Genomic DNA, 21,513 nt, shown 5'->3' on the forward strand with positions numbered 1-21,513 from the left:
CTGCACTCTTACACACTCTGCTTTTTCTCCTAACCTATCCTGCAGTCTAAAAGAACAGCTGATCTCAAGGGAGGAAGATATTTCTAGCTAAATTTATAGTTTATTTTTCAGGAAATTTAGATCAAGAACTGAGACTTAAAAGGCAAAAAAATAGCATATTTTTCATAATAACTTTTATTTTTTTCAATTACTTTGTGGTTTTGGGGGGTTGTTTGTTTTTTGTTTTGGATTTTTGCTATTTTCCCCTTGGGTGTTGAAAACTGATACACGTTTTTAATTATTTTAGGTATATTTTTGGTTTTTTTTTTTTCCCTTTTTATGGTTGTGATGTGGAATTACAAAAAGTCATGCAGAAGTTTATCTTAGTTCATAAAATAATAAAAGTGCTTATATAATATGCATATAAGTAATTCCTTAAAAATACTACAAAGCCTTGCATGGTATTGATATCAGACTGTTGATCTGGCCATCCCTTTTCTTCTGCATTTGTTGTTCTCCAGCCACTTCCCCTAGAGGCAGTTTTCAGAAAGCCATTGCAACATGCACTGGTGTTCTGCATTCTTCTGTAGAGATGACCCAACACAACCTTGTACAGCTCTTGAAGTTTTGTTAGCCCCCCAGTCAAGGAATTTTTGTTTCTGTGCCTTTGCTCAGATTGCCTGTGCATTACATCAGAATTAAATATGTTTCTTACTGAACACTGAGGTAAACAACCCTACTTACTAGTTTAATATACTATTTTTATTCCAACTGTCTTTTATTTCTGTGGATAAAAAATATTTTCTAGTTTGGATTACTTTCTCTTGCAAGTCTGAACAGAAGTTCAATTCTCATAATACTATCATACACTTAAAATTTCAATTACTCCCCCAGAGCTTTGTCCCTACAAGCAATTTTATTTTTGATCAATGATTTGATCTACAAATTACAAACCTCCTATTGCAAGTCCCTTTATTTTCTGCTGATTTGCTGATTTTTCGTTCTGCAGTCTTTCCCTATGGTTTTTGTCCCCTTTCTCTCTTTATGTGTTCAAAAAAATTTTGAAGCAGCCACCTTGATGAAATGTCAAGATCCTTGGCACGCTCTGTCAAGAGACTATTCTCTGTTCTATTATAGTGGACATTTTTGGGGAAATCTGCAAGTAATTAACATTTTTTCTGAGATCCATATTGAAATACGCTATATGAATGTCCCTATATTTTATATGTTATATATTACAATTCTTCATCCAATCAAGAATAAACCTGAATTGAAAGACAAAGCAGTCTTATTAATGTGCATCTCCTGGCCACTAGGAGACAAAGCTTAGCATCTAATCTTGACTAAGATAGCTACTGTGATAAAACCGTTACTTTAGTAATTTGGCAAACTCTGGTGAGCTCCACTGAAGCGTGTGAAGGACAAAAGCATGATAACACATACCATCACTTCCTTTACACTTAGAAATTCTCCTTTAATTTCCCAAAGGGAAACACTGATATATTGTGTAAATGAGTTGCTTCAGATACCCTGAGACTCTTTCTAACAGCTCATACATTCTACACTGGAATTGCATATGTTATTTTTTTTATCAGAGAATATTTCCAGAAAAAAATGAAAGCATATTTTTAACCCCTTTTTTGAGGGGAGACAAGTGGAAAAAACCTTTTCTTTTTCCAAATTCCTAACAGGAAGATAAAGATAAGTATGTGGCCTGCTGTAAAATCTCATCTGAGGTATACAATACTGTGCTGCAAATAAGGTACAGAAACATGTGTTCTGAAGTGAAACACAAAACAGAAAAATTAGGGTGTCAGGCCAACATGTTGTCTCATGAAATAAAAGATAAAAGTTACAGAAACTTCGATCTGATAAATAGCTTTCTTCTCAAAATGTGATTTAACTCACTAAATGTAAATAAAAATAGTGTAGAATACAGAGACTTTTAAAAATACACTTCTACCAAATATAATTTCAATCCCTGGGGAGTAATCCACCTGTTCAACAGCATCTTTCTCCAACCTCAAGCACAAGTCAATTGCCAATGAAACTTACTGGCATAATGGAATGTCATCTTTGATGGTGCATTTTCCTCCATTTTTGCAGTATCCTTCAGGACAAGCTGCAAACATAAAGGTAAAAATTGTGATTTCTCCCTCTTTTTTTATTACATTTGTCATTATCTAATTTTCAAAATGTCAAAATATTCACACCTGTCCTTTTGAGTGCTTAGCACTTCCAAAACTTTTTTTTTTTTTTTTTTTTTTTTTTAGATCTGGACTTGCTGATACAAATGTGAAGTCCTAAGAATATTACAAGCATTGGAGTGCTCTTGAGCTTATTGAAATCCTGATGCTGCACTTGAACAGGCTTCAAATTTTTCTCAAATGACATTTTCATCTGACTTTGGAAATGGAATTTTTGCTACGTACTTGATTTTCAAACAACAGGAATATATAAAATAAGACACAAAGGAATGGAACTAATATTTAATTAGTACCTAAGTCTACGTAATTTTTAATAGGTTTTATATAGGGCTGGTGAACAGACACTTCTTTGTGACCAACCCTTTTATTAGAGATATTCAGAATTTTAACAGTTAGAATCACATTCTCATAAGAATGAGGAAAACCAGGCTTTCATACTTAAACTAAGTATTTAAACTAAGTTTAAGTACTTAGTGATATTCTTTAAAACCTTTTAATGTCTATTAACTTGGATTTCCACATCACCACATTTAATTTTACTGAAGCTTAGTTTTACATTGCTTTAGCAAGAAAAAACTAAAAATAATATCCTCAATCTTCTTTAGTATGAAAATAACTGGTAATTTACCAATTAGGCATAGAGAATTTTGGATATATGCAAAGTGAAATTGTTTATTGCAGGATATAACAGTGCTATTCACTATTTCAGGATAACATTTTGAAAAGTGCATTGCTTACTTAAAAGGTTTTCTGGAAAGATAGTGGAAAATTCATAAATTACTGTTATGCATGTCTACTAGTTTATGCTATATATTCTTCTATATTGAATTAATTTCTGAATAAATTCCCTTTAATTTAAAATAATTTTTATAAATCCAATATACCAAGTATGAATTCTCTCAAAATTATAGAAGTGGTATTTTTTAATGTTGAAGTATGATTCCTTCTCTCACATGAGCAAGCTGGGCTTGTGAAGGTGTCCCTACCCAAGTCAGGGCCATTGCAACTTTGTGATTTTTAAGGTCCCTTCCAATCCAAACCATTTCATGATGCTATGAGAGATAATGAACACAATACTTGTGGTCAATTTCACTCCCAAAGAAACTTTTGGATGCCTTCTACCAATAAGTGTTTGTAAAACTTTTAGTTTGTGAAAAGACATTTAAAATATTATAATTAATTATATAACTGCAATGCATGTATGTTGTAAATTTTATTACATAAATAATAAAGAATATAAAAACAGAGAGTTAAATTCTCACCTAATGCAACTTCAGCAAAGCTGGCAGAGTACTGTCAGCACAGAACTGGTCAAGAGTTTATATCTGTCTTGGGGAGGAGCTGCAGTACCCTTCTCTCATTGAATGAGACATTCTGAATCCAGATTTAATTATTTATGTTACCATTGTCCATATATTTGTTAGATTTTGATAATAAAAATCTAATTCACATTGAATGTTTATTATTGTCTTGTAGTTATCTTTCTCCACCATTGTGAAGAAAGATACTGTGTCAAATGCACTGTGCTAAAAAAATGCTATTTAGTTTATTTTCCAGTCTGGATTTGTAATACACTTGGGAAAAAAACAAACAAACAAACAAACCAACCAACCAACCAACCAATGAAACCACAAATAAGCCAAACCACCACAAGCCTTTTACTCAACAATATGAGTTAACTCAACTGCCTAAAATCAAAGGAAGTCCTAAAAGTTTACTACAAAGGGCTAGGTTGTTTTTTTTTTATTTAACAATGTGTTTATACAGTAAGAAACACCCCTTATGAAGATGTTAAGATTTTAAGCATATCATCCTTCATCTTTTTCTCACTTCATCTGTGTCATACTTTCATCAGGAAAATTCATGCCTAATATAATTTGATAAACTTTTAGCAGAGGAACTTCAGTCAACTTTGAGGACTGTCAAAACATTCAGTAGGAAATAACAACACTTTATTTGTTTCAAATGATATTTTTATGCAAAACTATGTACCTGAACAGCCAGATTCATCAAGGCTGGAATCAATGCAGTCTACAATTCCATCACAACGCTGGGAGAGTGGTATACATTGATTAGTTGAAGCACATAACAAAGAACCATTGGAACAATCTTTAATGGCTGGAATGAAAAATAACATGGTCGTTATCATCAGCTGTATTTTTTTTCTCACTGTTCAAAAACTAGCAGAAAACTTGATTCATACTGTAGGATATTAACTTGCATCTGTCTGACCTCTCCAAGCTTTCATCTTCAAAGACATGCAACTTTACTACTGAGATGCTAAATAAGTAAACAAATACAGAGCACAGATGGTACAGAAACTGAATTTTCCCATGTAATATTTGTGAAAGAGTGCATATTAACTCGCAATGTTGAGAGTGTATACTGCAAGATCCCAAATAAAACCCATAGAAATGATATCAGCAAACATAATTAACTCTCATTCAACAACTGGTTTCAAAATGAAGGAATCAATTTGTTTACACATAATTTTAACACATTACAGAGGGAATAGTAGTAGCAATGGACCTAACAGTTGAAAATTTTACAGTTAAGGACAATGACACCAAGTTATTGGTGCTGAGGTAAAGAATGTAAAGACTACATGGAGACACTAAAAATAGTATAGATATGAAAATAAAAATATCCAATTTTCATCTATATTTAATTTTCCAGGTGCAAATTAAACCAGTAGAAGGGATAATGATATCACAGCCACTTTGAAAGTATAATTTTTTTAATATTTCATAGGTATTTAAAACTTACCAAATCTACAAGAGATACATTTTGGTGCACTACAGAAAACTGAGAAATTACTCTTTATTCATTGCTATTAGAACTTCAATCAGAGGATGCAGGTGGAAAAGGATGTTGGAATGTGAAAAAGTAATGTATACATCCCACTGGTGTTAATATGTTTGTTTTATACCCTTAGTATTTAATCAGGCACATAAAAGACTAAATATGTGAGGTAATATACCTTTCACTAAAATTGTCAGCAAGAAGAAAGCCAGCCAAGTAGAATATCTTTAACTGGAAAACACTTCCAGAATTTTTTTGTTCAATTGAACAAGAAATAAAATGCACTTCATTAGTAGGTACAAAACAGTATTAGCATAATGTTGTACAACTTAACTGCTATGTGAACTCTACAGGATATTCTGTCTGCATAAATTCCTAAGTCATGAAGAAAAGCATTTCTGTAGTAGAAACTGTGTTTTTAGTAGGGACTTGACCAATGTTTTTTGTTTGGTTGGGTTTTTTTTTTGTCTTAGCCTCTTTTGAGGCTTTATCCTTAATCTCTGCAAGATGCATTTTGACAACTAGTCTTTATCACAAAAGAAAACTTTCCCTGATTAATTCCTGAATCCAGAACTCAGAACATTTTTGTTCTACACTTAAATAGTGTTAAGTGTTTTGTTTTGCACTTAAATTAATAAAATTGCTATGGGACAAAAAGTGGAAAGTGTCAGTAATTCCTAAACTGAAGTTTTCTAAAATGATCAGGTAGATTTGATCTGCATCAAGGAAAAAAACCATCTATCTAAAATCTAAAAAATATATCCCTCCTTTTAATCTGTGCTATTATTGGAGTACACGTAGGTTGGAGTTACTAGCACAACAAACAATTTTTTAGATCATGAATAAATTTCAATAAAAGAATGAAATTTCTGAGATATTTATGTTTTATCTCTGGCCTTCCCCAGTTGACAAACTTCTATGGGTTTTCACCAGTTATAAGTAGGAAGCTAAAGATTAAACACTGTGCTCTCATGGCATACGCAATTGGATCTCAGCACCATCTGCGACAGTAATCATCTTTCCATTGATTTAATTCCAAACTTGCACAAATAATTTTCTTTTTGCTTTGCCTTCTTCTCTGCTTTGTTTTGCATCTCTGAATTATCTTCAGAGAATTACTGATTCTGTATTTCTGTCTTATGCTATCAATGCTTACATGTTTATTTACTATGAACTCAATTTTGGAGTAACAATGAAGTACAGACTTGACTAAGTTTTCTTCAGACTGAGAACCCTAAAGCTGTGAAATACCTATGGAGAATATTTTTTCTTTGAAGAGACCAGGATTTAATGTCTTCTTAACCCCTGGGTTTTGTTTTGAAGTCAAAGAAGTCAAATAAACAAAACAAAGCATTATCTCAGTTGTTTGGGTAATACACAAAATCATGGAAATCTTTTGGCTTTCAGATTTTGAGGTTCCACAACAACTTCTTTGGTGTGGAGTTGGGATGTGCATGTAATAGAACACAGGATGGATGTCTCTACCAGAGGACAGATTGAGCAGGAAACAAGGTCAAATGAAGATTAATCATGACAAGTTTATTTGAAGGAAGGAACATGCAAAATTTCTACATGTCTTCAGGGTATGTAGAATTTAAAATCAAAGTTATCTCTAAAATCATGTCTTCTGTCAACAAAACCAGAGTTCACTTCAAAATAAAAGACTTACACAGATAGTCTGCCAAATCCATGCCAGTTTGGTAGACTACTTTGCTAAATTAAGTGTCCTGTGCAGTAGCCTGCCTTTATATTTAGTAGATTTGATAGAAAATATTGAAAAACATGAATATATAACCCACTGGAAACTGATTTTTTTACCAATTTATTTCCATTCTGATAAGGATAAGAAAAATGTTAAAAAAAGTTTTAGAGCATGAGAGGTTTAGGAAGAAAAGTGCTTACATGTAAAAGCCTTTTTTTCTTTTTTTCTTTTTTTTTTTTTTTTCTGTGTAGATAATTATTTTTAAATTCTTGGAATTAAACATTTGGCCTCTGTTCAACTGCTAATAATGAAATATTTTTAAATGGGAGATACTCACATTTGTGTCTATTTGTTTCAGATACTTCTCCACGTCGCCTCATGACAGTTACATTTCAAAGCCTATTGACCTTGTATTTTGTTTGTGAGCCCTTTTCCTTGCTTGAGGTGGAGATTGCTGCTACTTCATGAACATACTTGATTTCAAAACCCTTGAAAGGTCAGGACAGCCTTAAATGTTACTGAATAACAGAAATGCAGAAGCCTATCTTTCTGTCATATTATGATCAGAGGTTACAGAGCCAATGCAAATGCAGCCGACTGATTCAAGGAAAAAATGTAGTGATACTAGTAAATATTATCAGAAACATATTTGCAATTTTTAAAAACATGTACCAAATTATAACCAGAATATTAAAATGCATAAGCAAAATTATTTAGAAATGTAAAGCATCTCTTCAATTAATGCATGATATGTGACACAAATAGGGGTTTATTTGACAAGGGAATGATGAATTTTACACTAAACTTTACTATATTGCTCTTTTCCTTTCCTAAACTGTCAATGGTTTAGGCAGGTAAGTTAACATTGCCATAACCACCACCATGGAAGTAACTTACGGCAGCCAGCTTCATCTTCGCCGAGGCGGCAGTCAGGGACACCATCGCACAGCAGGAGGGACAGGACACAGCCTTGGGAAGGACACAGGAACTCTGCTTCCTTGCAGGAACCTGGGGACATGGTGGTGGTGGGCACCTCCATGGGGCAGCTCATCTCATCACTTCCATCCATGCAATCTTCGACCCCGTTGCACCGCGCGGCGAGGGGCAAACACTGCTGCACATACGCACACGGGAACTCGTCCCCGCTGCAAGCTGGAGGGTGTGGAACAGCTGATCCTACAAGAGGAAAAGGAGTTTTTAGGGATTCTATTCTTTCAGTAGTCATTCTTACTGCCTGTGAGATAGACATAGAAACTGCCGGGAATGCAGCTGATTTTGGTTACTAAACTTTTTTTAACAAAAGGAACCCAGCTTTGCTCCTAAGTGCAAAACACACAGTATGAATAATGTTTTGTCTTATATTAGCTCCAGTGTTGTTGTTGCAGAGTTTTGCTTCTAAATCTCAAGTTCAGCATTTATTTTGATCCTTTTACTTCTTTTGCCTTGTACATATAGAAGGGTGAATACCAGAATAATACATCTTGTCTTTCACCCAGGATCTGGAAAGCCTTATAAAAGCCCTCAAATCATAATTTCAAGCTAAAGTAACAAAAAGATTTTTAGAAAGTAACAATAACAATTTTTATTGATCTAGTTTTTTATCACTCTGACTCTTTAACTTAGCTTGATCTGATAGAGAATTAAATAAAAAAAATACTAGATAGGTTTCCAGGATACAAGTAAAGAAAAATGTCTTTTTAGAATTTCAAACTTTAACTAATTCAGACATCTGAAAAAAATAAATTAATAAAATAAATAGATAACTAAATAAATAAATTAAATATTCCATGCTTACTTGCACTGCTGGAGGAAATTACTGGGGAAAGCTTTTTGTGATCATGTATATGAATAAATTGTCCCAGGTACCTAAGTCTTTCTTTTTTCCTATGAAAACCATTGCAACTGGATTTTATCAGCAGAAGCATAGGATCTATTTGTGGAAACTAATTTCTAAGGAGCTGGCTGTGCTAGCATTGTTTTCTTTATAGCATCGGGATCTCCCATGGAAGCAATGTGATGGATTCCTGTACTTTTTATGTGCAGGGAAAAGAGAAAAATCTACAAAATTTAGCTCTCTACTTTTAATCTTTCTAGGCTAATTTGCAGCAGCTGAGTAAAAAATATAATGTGATCATTAGAGACAAGGTAAGACAAATTAATTTGCTTCCTCTGTAAATGACAGGAGTTTTGCTGTTGACTTGGGCAAAGGAGACAAGCACAAAAGTCATGTTTTTTTCTTTTCTTTTGAAATGGTGCAAGCGTTGTTCTCTGGCCTTAGATGTCCAATGTTACTGCTGCATTAAGGCATGACACTCACTAAGGGATTTTGGCATGACTTTATGACTTTTAATCCACTGGCCATATCAGTATGTCTGTGTATTCTACAATACCAGGCTGGGGTTTTACAGTGTGAGGACTTTGCTAAAAAATGCTCAGTTTCAAGGATACCACCATCATAAATAACAATAGCTTTTTGTACAAATAAATGAACTACTAATACATTCATGTGAATAGAATATTAGCATTATTTTACCATCCAATTGCTTGTGAAGCAGCTATAAGGAGAAAAAGCTCAAAGTTCTGTTTAATTCAGACCCTCTCAAGATTAGAAATTTTTGATTTTCAAGTTGACTTTATATGAGAAAATCATAATTGAAAAGCTTCATACAATAAAACATGCCTAATAATATTTCATGCCATTAATTAAATTAAATCTTCTTACTAGAAAAATGTATTTGATTCACTGGATATAATGTAAACAAAAAGGATAAAAATAACAAAATAACAGAAATGGATATTGACTCAGTGAAAATAATAATTTAGTGATATATTATCCTGTTTGTATTCAGAATTATGCCATGCATACCTCAAAGATGGGATTGAAAAGATTGTGGTTTCATATGTGCTTTATGAATGTGTTAGTCTAAAAAAAAAATCTATTTTTGCTACTTTAAAAGTCTTATGGAAGTTGGTTTTAGGTAGCTGATAGACATTGACATTGATAATAGACATTCAGATCACATAGTGGATTGATTTTGTAGATTAAAAGTATTCCTGATTTTGCATTTTTTTCTACTTTGGTCCCATATTTTACCAGATAAAAATAGTAGCCCATGAAAATGCTGAATTTGGTTTGTCATATAGAAACTATATATAACGCCATCATTCTGCCAAGATACTGATGAAATGTCATAGGAAGAACATATTTCTCTCTCAATTGATACAGAACTGATGCTGTCAAATGATGTACAGTTGAATACATTTATTTTTTTTATTTTCAGTTTGCACTTGCTCTGGGAAAAATTAAAAAGTATGATTATATTTGAAAGTACTTTTTTCTCTTTCTGTTATTTCTGACCCTTTTCTCACAGTGCCTAGGGGGCATTAAGGCAGAGAAAATGACTTAAGCTGCAGTCAGTTCTGTTTATGCACATTCTTTTGTCCTTGCATAGTCCTGTGTTAGCTTTTCTGTATTTGTTCTGATACTATGGAAATTAACCCCACACAGATACAATATATTTGACTTTGCTGTGATTGCCTGTTTATGTTGCAGGAAAGATTGCATTTATAATACATTTGTGAGCATTTCTGACCCAGTTTAATTTCCTGTTCATGATACATTTACTCACATGCTTCTACCCAAATTTGTTCTATAAACAGAAATCCACTCTTAAACTCAATATTTATTGAATGTGTTGCTTGTTATGAATCTGGCCTTGAGTTTTAAATTATTTTCAGACTTTTGTAACCCTCATCAGTATAGGCTTATGAGCCCAATCATATAATGAGCTTATGCATGTAAATAATCCTGTGCCAAATTCAGCATATAGAGAAATGCTTGAATGCCCTTTTTGAATGGGGATTATTATTTTTCTATTATTATTATTATTATTAATAATAATAATATTAATATTAATAATATTAATATTTTATATTAGTATTTTCTATCATTAATCCCTCTGATTGTTAGAAAATAATTTTTAGCATGAAGTTCTTCCTGACTTGCGTAACAATTATATTAGAATGTGCAATATTCACCAAGGGCAGAAAGGATGAGTCCAGGTTGAGTTAGGTGTAAGGTTAACCAGGGGTCTTATTGAGGTCTGTTTTATATTTGCACTACATTAAAAAAAATCCGAAGTTATACCCTGAAACAAGTAAAATCCTTTTAGATCAGAAGAGAGCATGCGATGAGAACGTACTTCAAAGCTCATAGGAGTGCCCCTTGCTTAGTAACTCATGTGATATGTTAATTAGTTAACATGTGTTTGGTTTCAGACACAATAGAAAAACTGTGATGTGGCTGACATTCTATAAGAAGTTGTTATTGCCATGGTCTGCCAAAACTCTACTCCCAAGTTCAATCTATTTTCTTTACATAAAGTAGTTTATAAAAGTTTTTCATAATTATAAATTAAATGTGCCTGGTACAATTTTTGATAATTTATAAAAACATTATTTTTTATAAAAGTAAACAAATAAAAGCTAATTAAGAATATGCAAATGTAGAAAATCATTAACTAATTCCATCTGAAATCTCAAGTAACATTAATGCAAAACTAATTACTTGTATTCAAAGCTACCATCCATGTAATTATTTATTTTAAGCTCATCATTGCCATATCTGCTACTGACACATTTCCTTCTAAAAAGTGGGAATAGTCATTCTGTTTTCTTGTCAGTGTGAGGAATTAAACTAAGGTGTTAACACTACAATGTCGTTTGCAGTGAAAAATGATCTGGCACTAATGAGAGACTCGTCAGAAACATCCTCCCTGTGTTGACGCACACAGTAGTACACTCACACAATTTAGCAATAAGAACTAACTTTAAACTTATGCATATCTATGAACCTAATATTTTCCTCTTGTACATATATATGCAAGTTATTTAAACAGCAGAACCGAAGACTTTTCGATGTAAATCGGACCGTTTGTGGCCAACACATTCTTTCTGTCACTTAATATTTTTTGACTCAACAATTGCCTAACACTGGCATGCCAAGAAAATGTTTCCCTCACCTTTTCTCAAATGCAGAAAAGATGTTCCCAAGGCAGCACTCATCTCCTGAGTGCCGTGTGACACTCATTTTCAGACCACATTCAGGAGTGCAGGAGACATTGTACAGGTTACTTTTTTCAAAAGCATTATCTGTTTGAAACTGTTTAACGATTTGGAGATAAATCTACTGAAAATGATGAGTTCTACTGAAGACAGTATAAAAGCTTTTGCTTTTTGTATCCAGGTTGCATGCTCACTGAAAAGCATGACTAAAAATCGTCAAGTATTCAGTATTTGAACACAGATGAAAAGCAAACAAACACAAACAATTTCAGCAAAAATAACCTCTGCACTGCAAAGCACTGAGTCTCAATTTAGATCCACATGAAAAACAGCAGTAAATTGTTGATGCTACATTATAGCTAAAGAAATCATTACTTTTCAAGTAGAAAGCTGTGTACATGTCCTTATTTACTTTACTCTGCACTCAGTATTTTATTTTGCACTTATTTTTACCTTGCATATGGCAAATAACCAAAATTTATGAAAGGGTTTAAAAATGTGCATATAAGATCTACTTGTATATCATAAAAAAGACATTTTAATTAGGTCCTAAAACCTGACATTTTAATTTGATCCTATGTCTTTTGAAACTTACTCACACAGCTGTGCTGGCTGAATTATAATCTACAGACTAGAAGTGCTACCTCACATGCACCTTCACACTTTTATGAGAAGTTAAGTAGCTGAGGTAGATATATAAAAAACCATAAAAATCAGACCAGTGTTTAAATCAAATGAAATTTGGTATGTACTGCTCCTTGAACTGCTATAACTACAGCTGGATATACCTGCATTCCATTGTTGTCAGATCAATTAGGTGCTTTTAAATACATTTTTATTGCAATGTGCTATCAAACCATGTTTACAGTAAATAGAACTCATGAGCTGATGATTTTGAAGAAAAGAGTCTTTACAATATGAAAAGTGTTAAGTCAACAAGTGCTCATTTTCAAGGACACAATTATATATTTGTGGGATAGGGATTTGTTAAAGGCTTACTGTTCTTTTATGAATATTTTCTGTACACTTATGCTTTGCTGCATTATTGTCTTTGTCATCCATGGAGCATATGATCCTGTTTCCTGAGCGTAAAGCAAGCTTCACAGGTTGGCACTGCAAATATTTTGCTCATGAATCACAGCAATTCAGTCACAGAAAACCGTAGAATTGCTATTATCCAAATGCTAATATAAAATAAATGTTTGTATTACACAGTCATTACCACAGCAAGCAGCACACAAACATGCTTAATTTGAATGAAGCAGCACCTCCAGGCTATCCTCCTTTCTGCCTTTCCTCTTCAAATACAAAGATCTCTGGCACAGAGTAGGTCCCTATTTATATTTTTTTATATTGATATTGATATTGATATTGATATTGATATTGATATTGATATTGATATTGACATTGATATTTATAGTTATAGTTATAGTTATAGTTATAGTTATAGTTATAGTTATAGTTAGTTATAGTTATAGTTATAGTTATAGTTATAGTTATAGTTTAGTTATAGTTAGTTTTAGTTATAGTTATAGTTATAGTTATAGTTATAGTTATAGTTATAGTTATAGTTATAGTTGTTATAGTTATAGTTATAGTATCACCTGTAATAGTGAATTTTAGTTAAGCCTAGTGGACACTGCCATTAGAGTCAACACCAGGGAGCATGAAATAAAGTTTAAACATATGCTATTAGGCAGCACCACCTCAAGTATATCAGAGCTCACTCTAAAGCCCATTTAAATAAATGGGATAACTCATATTGATTTTAATGGGCCTTGCATCAAACCCTTTAAAACCAACAATCTGAGAGATATATTTGCATAAGTAATTTGCCTAGTAAATGTAATAAAAATGGTGGACCTATTAACTGTAGCTAAAAGAAGTCAAAAATAACTCCCTCCAATAGATTTCATTAGACAAGAGTATAAAATAATTCTGGGCCCAATCCAGTGTATTAATTAATTTGAAAAAATGTCAGTCCTTTATTTGAGTTCAATAAAAATTGGATCAGGGCATGAAATCAACCCATTCAAGGTGTCTGCAAGGAAACAAACTTGTTACAAAAAATTAATTAGAATAAAACGATACAAATATTTTAACAATCTTTCCATGAGTTTTTATCCATTACAATAAAGCTCCTGCTGTTTATTTCCAAGCTTGTAAAAAGACAAAAAGAAATAAAAATGGGGAAAATTAGTCTAGCCAATTGAATCTTCAAGTCTCTTCCATTCATGAGAAGACAGAGGTATGGGGCAGGGTGCTGGGAAGGATCCTAGAGACAAAGCCAGAACTAAAACAAGCAGAACATGGCCCAGTGACTGCAGATTTCTATATGTCTGTGCAGAATTTATTTTAAATGATCACAGTTTGCTAACATAAAAGCATAATGGAAAACAGACAGACAGGTTTACTGCCAGTAAAGTCAAGCTATGATTTAGTCTTCACTCAGAGAACTACTGCTTCTGGCTGGAGCACACTACCTGTGACAGGAATATGGCAATATTTGCCACATTTCTGGTAAGAATAGTCTGGGAATTGCTAGCTATGCTGCTAATGTCAGGGATTTTTTGGTTTGTTTATTTATTAGGACCAATGACAAACTGGAGAAGCTATGAAGCTTTAGTCTTCAACAAAATGAAATAGATGTAATTTCTGAGATAAATCTGAGCTGAAGACTTACTCTTATTGAGTAAGTTGAATATTGAGGAGATGAGTAGATTTTACATAGGGAAGTGTCTGAGAATTTTCTGCTCTTTAAGATAGTATAATGAAATAATTTTATTCCAAATACTATTTCTCTCCATCCCTCCAAGGAAATATGTTGATTTTTATGAATGAAGTTAGGAAGGAAAAATATCATCTGTGTGATTTGAAAGTTTTCTTGTGTAAACAGATGGGGTTTGGAGATTCAATATTAATGAAACTATTTTAATACACTATTAATAAATCCGAAGAATTTTAATTTCCCCAAAGGCATGAGCTTGCTTCAGAAGAGTTCAATATTCTGGACAAGTTATAAGAAGGCAGAGATTAACTGAAGGTTTTGGACAAAGATAGTATAATTATTAATTTAAACACACACAACATAATTGCATTTAGGAATTGCCAATAATTATCCTAGTTTATACAATGCAATTATCTTATCCTAAAATTATTCACAGTTCTTTTTCTATGAAATCCACAAAAAAGCTTTGGCTTTTGACACTGGCTAGGTCTGTTCACCGGAAGGTACAAGAACAGGCTGAAGAAGCTCTCTAAGGTACTATGCCTTGGATCACAGTTTTTAGTCTTTACAAATTCATAAATGCTCTATCTGCCAAACAACATGGATCTAAAGCATATAGTGATTGGCTTCAGGGAAATGCTAATTGACTAAAGAACCTATTCACAATTTTCCCTGATATCTCCAGTCCTCTATTACTACTCATTCTGCTTTCCTCTTCCCCTCCTTTGTTTCTGTGAGCAGCCTCCCTCTACAACTTCTCTCATGATTCATCTCCTGCCCTTGAGGAAAGAAACTCCATGAGTTTCTTCTTTCTTTCTCCCTGAGAAAGAAACTCCATATGAGAGAGGTTTCTGCTTCACTGCAAGCATGAGCAGAGAATCTAACAGTGATTCCCCTGGCTCTGCAACTTAAAGAAGTCAGAAGTTAAGTCTCCTCTACAGTGTTTTTCCCCATGATCTAACACTGTAGTACTAGCAGTTCAGGCAGTTAACTCTTCCAGTATTTCCAGCACTTGGCCTCTTGGGAGTTTCAGAGAAGGATCATAAACTGAGTCCTGTTCTGCTGCAGAATTTTCTGTACTGCTTCATGCATGGGAACATATGGGCACACTTGCACACACAGACACACAGATTCACATACATGCACACGAACAAGGACACATGGACAAATACACATGCTTGCTCCTCAGCAAGATTCTCTCTGCACTATTCAGCTAATTTTTTTTGCATAAAGCTCAAACAAAAACCCACTCTACCTTTTGGGTTGCTGTCTCTTAATTAGGAAAAAATGTTATTTATGCTTTTCTTGTTTTGAAATGGGATCTACTAAAAGCACTAGAGAGCATATAAAATTATCTGCAAATGCCTGGCTTCTGAGCTGTTTAATTTGACTAGCTCGCCTGTTATGCTTCTGTCATGAGTAACCCAGAATGTCATTGTATTTCATATCGATCTCTTATTGTCTCTTTAAACCCCAGCACATCCAGAACCAGAACTGGGGGACAGCTGGGACATGCTGGTCCCTTTAGAAGGCCAGGGCACCCAAGCTGACTCCCTTCTTTGCCTGGCAGAGTTTGCTGAAGGTGGATGTTGCCCTTTTGAAAGGGCTGCTTTGGGTGGGTGTCTGGGCTTGCACTGGAGCAACTTGGAAAAACTGCATTTTGCAATTAGAAACCATCTTTAGAGTGAATCTTATGAATTGCATAGGCAGTGAAACTTGAGCTGGTCCCATGGGACTGGCTCACCCCATGTCAGCACCACAGAGTGGATGGAGTCAGGACATGAGCACCAGCACCGGCAGAGTCTGGTGGGCGGCAGAAGGAAGCAGCGGTGGCAGGGCGGACCCCGCACACGCTGCCAGGTCTCCATCTGCCACTAGGACAGCTCTGTAAGCAACCACCTTCCCAGGAGGGCTCTTTTCTGGGCACCACCATTTCTCCCTTTGCCTACCAGACCATGGGCCATCTGGGGAGCACCAACCTGGGGAAAGAGCTGGCACCATTTTCCCTCTGTCTTTCAAGATACATCTTGAAAGGGAAACGTCTTGGGAAGGGTATTTCTGGCATTTTCGGTAATCTTTGCTCCTGTGGGGTTCCTGAGATTTAGCAATTTTGTATCTAGTGGTTATTTACCAGGAAGCTTTTTTGCCTTTTGCTCTTCCGCTTGTAGGTAAATGGTGTTTTTTCACTTATATCTATTAGCGTTTGTTCCTTATTGGTGGAAAGGGAGTGATTAAAACTAAGGAGATGTAACTCATTTTAGAATCCCCTCTTTAAGCTGTCCTAATTCAAGACAGCTTATCACTAGTCTGCCAGTTTAGGGTATGCACAGGAGAAACGTTTTGGCTGATTGATATTTTGCTTTTTTGGTCAATTCAAGATTTTTTATTTTTATGAGTCTGAAGACAAAAATGGTTTGGACATTTCCAAACTAGTACTTAAAATTACAGAGGTTTTTAAAATCCCATCTTTTTTTTATTTGTCAGGTAGATAACATTATGCAATGAGAAGTAGTTATGGAGGTAGTTATCAAATGCTTTTCAAATATTTGGACACCATAGCTATATGCTGTTTAGAAAAACTCTTCATCAAGATAAGAAATTCTGCAGTGAAAGATATATCTGAATAATGTGCACAGAGAAACAAAAATATTCAATTATCCCTCATCTCTGTGTTGGAAAAAGAAAAGAGAGCTCTGAGAAAAACAGTATTCAATAATGTGGTTAAAGATTATGCCTTTGCATATAAACACACAGACCCTGATTTTAAGCAAATGGAAATCTGTGGCAGGAAAAGCAGTGGAGGTTTATAAACAATCAGGATTCAAAGAGTGTGTTTCATGAAGCAAAGATAAAATAGGGATGAAAATGTCTCAATATGTGGTTGAGCACTGGAACAGCTCCCCAGGCCAGTGGTGACAGCACCAGACTGACAGAGCTCAAGGAGCATTTGGACAGTGCTGCTGGGCACATGGTCTGACTCTTGGGGATGGCTCTGTGCAGTACAAGGAATTGAACTCGATAATCCTTGTGGCTCCCTTCCTACTCAGGATATTCTCCCATTCTATGAATATATGTTGTGACAAACAAATTATACCTAGGTGAGATGCTATGACATTAGTATTTCCATACATATAAACCTTGGCTCTGTGGTTTCTTATCTAAAATCACAAGGGGATTCACTTTTAAAGAAATGCTACTCCCATTTTTTTCCTGAAAATTAGATACCTTCAAGATACCACATATCTAAAATTATAGTAGTTTAGATTAATACTGATTTTGAAAACCTTGACTCATTATCAGGTGATTATTTACATAGATTTTTATTCCACCACTTTCTTTCTTTCCACTATCTAGATATACAGAAATCATTTTCAGAGCTACTATACTTTTACTAAGTTATTCAATGAAAAAGTATTAGATTTTATCCTCATTCTGCTATGTTCAAATTATAAACAGTCATAAACAGTTTAAATTAGATGCCATTTATAATGTTCATTTCCTTCCACACTGAACAAAGAGAATGGCCTATATCTCTGGCCTATGGGGTTACTTTCCTTCTCATCTTGATGAGAACCTACACCTATCCCAAATTTTTGCATTGCATATATTCTGCTGTTTTTTGGAAGTCAATGCAAATTACTTCACTCTGAAGGAACTTTAGGATTGGGTCTATAGCATGCATCTATTGTGAGATTTGAAACTGCTTTATGGAGATACCTTGAGAAAATCCTACCCGCCACACAAAAGAGTGAATTGCCAAAGTTGAAATAAAGATTTCAAACATTTCAAGGTCTAAATGAGAAAGCACTAAACAGCTTTTCTATTCATGAATATAAACTGCCGAGATTCATATAAGCAGTAGCATACAATTTAATTTCTGAATATTAAGAATTTCTCTGATGTTAAAAGGGGAACAGATAAGTTCAAAGGTAAAGAAAAAAATTGAGGATCATTATTCCAAGACTACATATGGCTATATGGTTTCAGGCTCAGGAAGGCTGAATTACAAATGGCTGCCAATGGGAAATGTACTGGGGTAAAACAGTACGTATACCTGCCCTTTTCTCAAACTCTTTCCCTGACATCCAGAACTGTTGGAGACAGATTATGTTTCTCGATGCACTTTTTCTGACTGTGGCTGGCCAGAAATTCTGAATATATCTACCTTACATTTTATTGAATATAATTTCCTTTGACACACAGCTCTTGCAATATAATTTCTTCTAGATAACTAAGGAAAGGTAATCTAAAGTGATGATGGCTGTTATCTCACAACTGTCTTATAATAGTTCAAATAAATTGAAAATTCAATTATTGGAGGTTAGGTTTTGGGGTACTGGGGCACCTTTGTACACATTTTTAAAAATACCTTTGGGCTTGAATGTAAAGCTAAAACCTGTCTTATAACTCACAGATTATGATTTGTTTCTTCTGTCTGTTTTTTTCACAGCATGTGAAAGCTTGCTCAGTATAAGGATTATATACAACCTTTACAGAAGGTTTAGTCTGTGCTTTGCTACACAGCAATTGGGAGACATGGAAGAATTATGATATTTCAAAGCAAATGTTTCACCTAAGTGAAAACTGCCAACAATCATTGAAAATTTTACTATACTTCAGGTCCTAAGAGGCAAATCTGACCCTTTTGTTGGTAACCTGTGTGGTGAACTCAAGAATTATGACATCAGAAAAAAGCCCCAATCCATTGCATCTGGGAAATAGCACTTCCTATATTCACAATTCCACCACAGTCAGATGACACAGTGTTAGAGATACCATGTCCTATCTGTGCTGAATGTTTTGCACGGTTTGAATTGCCCTTTTATTATGTATCCTTACATAATGATATGTTCTACTGGAGACAAATCTTTCAGCTGAAAGGAAAGCTGCAGGGGGATGTGGTGGGAAATTTGAAACAATGACAATCCTTTTTCATGTGCTAAGTTTATAGGCTAAAGAGACATTTTTTAAAAAATATTTTAAAAAGAAGGGAATATATATAAAAAAAAAGCTCAGAAATAAAAACTATTTTAAAATAAAATTATCAAAGTTGATAAAAAGTGGTTCAGAAAACAGGAGAAAAGAAAGAAAATACTTCAGATAGAGTGACCAGCTATGTGAAATAAACTAGGCAGCAAACATAGACTAAAAACACTAATTAAAAAAGAGAGAATGTTAAGGAAAGGTGAAGTAAAAGAATAGACACAGAATCACATGCAGATTATTTTTATTCAAATTAATTATTTCAGTAAACAATATTAATATTGAACTGGTGATAAGCATGACTGATGGTGAAAAAGTAAATACTGTTTTCTCTAATACTCTGGAGCCTCAGGTGCCGCATGACATTTGCACTCCTCTTTATACCCAAAATTCATCTCAAATATTAATTTAAAAATGTCAATACTATTTTTTTTAATAAACCAAAATTACTTTAGCAATTAGTTAAAGCAGTACAATTTAGAGGTATAAGTTCCCAAAGAGTTGCAGCTAAATAGGGCCTAGCAGATAACTTGACTGCATAAAAGAGCTGGAGCATCATTCAGTGCTGACTTTGTACTGAGATTTACCTTCATCCAGTTGATCTCTACAAGCATAAATATTTCACTTGGTGATCTCTGAAAGATCTAACAAAATATATTTACTATTTATTTGCTTCTTGAGAATCTGCTCCACTATGTAGAAATTACATCAAATTTGTCCATCTGGTTTAATTCTCTAGTAATGAATGAGAGGCAAAACATAGTATTCTGATTTTTATAAGGAGAATCAAGTTTGGTTATTAGGCATCTTTGGGTTAATGCTAGGATTTAAATTAGGTGTAGCAATAATTTTTAGAATTTCTGTAATGCCTCCTATTTCAGCTAAACTAGAAATACTATGAGAAAGACATTAATGAACATAAAATCTGATTCAATGCTTTGGAATTTTTTGATCTATCTGAAACTAGAAATAGAAATGTGTTGTAACTTATATTTTGAAAAAATTAAAACATAATATAAATAAAGTTATGTGGGTTTTTTAAACTCAAGCTGTTACTTGCAAATTTGAAGAACAGTTACAACTAACAAACATTTAAATTCTTTGGTTCCTAACATGATAAGATCTTCACACAACTTTATCAGCAGAAAGTTATGAACGTTGAAAAGTGGTACGAATATATCTCATTTAGCACCTAATTCTGAACTAGGTCCAGTGCCACTGATAGCTCCTTCTGCATCAGCATCAGCTGAAGCTACTTCTGCAGTAGTCCTAGCTTGACCTAGCACTACCTTGACAACACCTTGCTTAAATGTTGAGAAATATTCTTGGATATCTAGGAAGTGTCATGGCTAATACGGACTGACTACTTAAAAACATAAAATCCACAACTGAGTTAGAGCTGCTGGCAATGCTTTATTACTTCAAGCTCCCAACCAGCTAAATTGTGATTGCTTCCATTTAGAACATGTTGCCTCTGGAAACTCAAAGCAATTAAAGGCAAGCTGAAATATAATAATACAGAGAGAGAAAAAAAGATCTGCACTAGTATAGCTATCTTCTGAAAGGAAGAACACTACACAAAACCTGCACTGCAGATAATACACTTTTCTTTGAGCTAGGTCTTCGAATAAACATAATGAGCAACAATCAAAGCAGGACTGACAATGGATTAGGTAAACTTTCCCACTGATTCTGTTACAGAAAAATGTTCTTGCTCAAATATCTACAGGACAATGTTTTTATACGATTGGAAGGTAATATCTTCAAATTTTACTGTCTGAATATTTAAGCAGCTCTCTAACAGCAACAGTTAGTAAAAAACAGAACCTCCTCCTAAGTAGCTCTTTGTCAAGAACGGTATCAAAAATTCAGTTGTAGGTTCTTTTTTTTCTCAGTTGCTGTTGTTTATTGTATTACGTGGATTTTATGTAATTCTCTTGCCTCTTCAGAAGCTCTAACATGCCAGCAACGATTATTAAGATAGGACTCTTCCAAGGACAATATGAAGCCAATCTTAAGTAATTGCATCTAGATATAGTTTTTTGTCT

General features: G+C 34.0%; 1 protein-coding gene across 1 annotated transcript in view; it reads right to left on the reverse strand.

Moving 5' to 3' along the window:
- MALRD1 (MAM and LDL receptor class A domain containing 1) overlaps positions 1 to 21,513 on the reverse strand; it is a 236,730-nt gene that overhangs the window by 42,486 nt on the left and 172,731 nt on the right. Inside the window, exons 34-36 of the mRNA XM_085565894.1 lie at positions 7,588 to 7,866; positions 4,179 to 4,304; positions 2,035 to 2,101 (exon numbers count right to left, since the gene is read on the reverse strand). Of these exons, the coding sequence (XP_085422020.1) occupies positions 2,035 to 2,101; positions 4,179 to 4,304; positions 7,588 to 7,866 (472 nt within the window). The remainder of the gene's footprint in view (positions 1 to 2,034; positions 2,102 to 4,178; positions 4,305 to 7,587; positions 7,867 to 21,513) is intronic.

This window comes from Lonchura striata, chromosome 2, assembly GCF_050655825.1.
Source record: "Lonchura striata isolate lonStrDom1 chromosome 2, ASM5065582v1, whole genome shotgun sequence".
Taxonomy (NCBI): domain Eukaryota; kingdom Metazoa; phylum Chordata; class Aves; order Passeriformes; family Estrildidae; genus Lonchura; species Lonchura striata.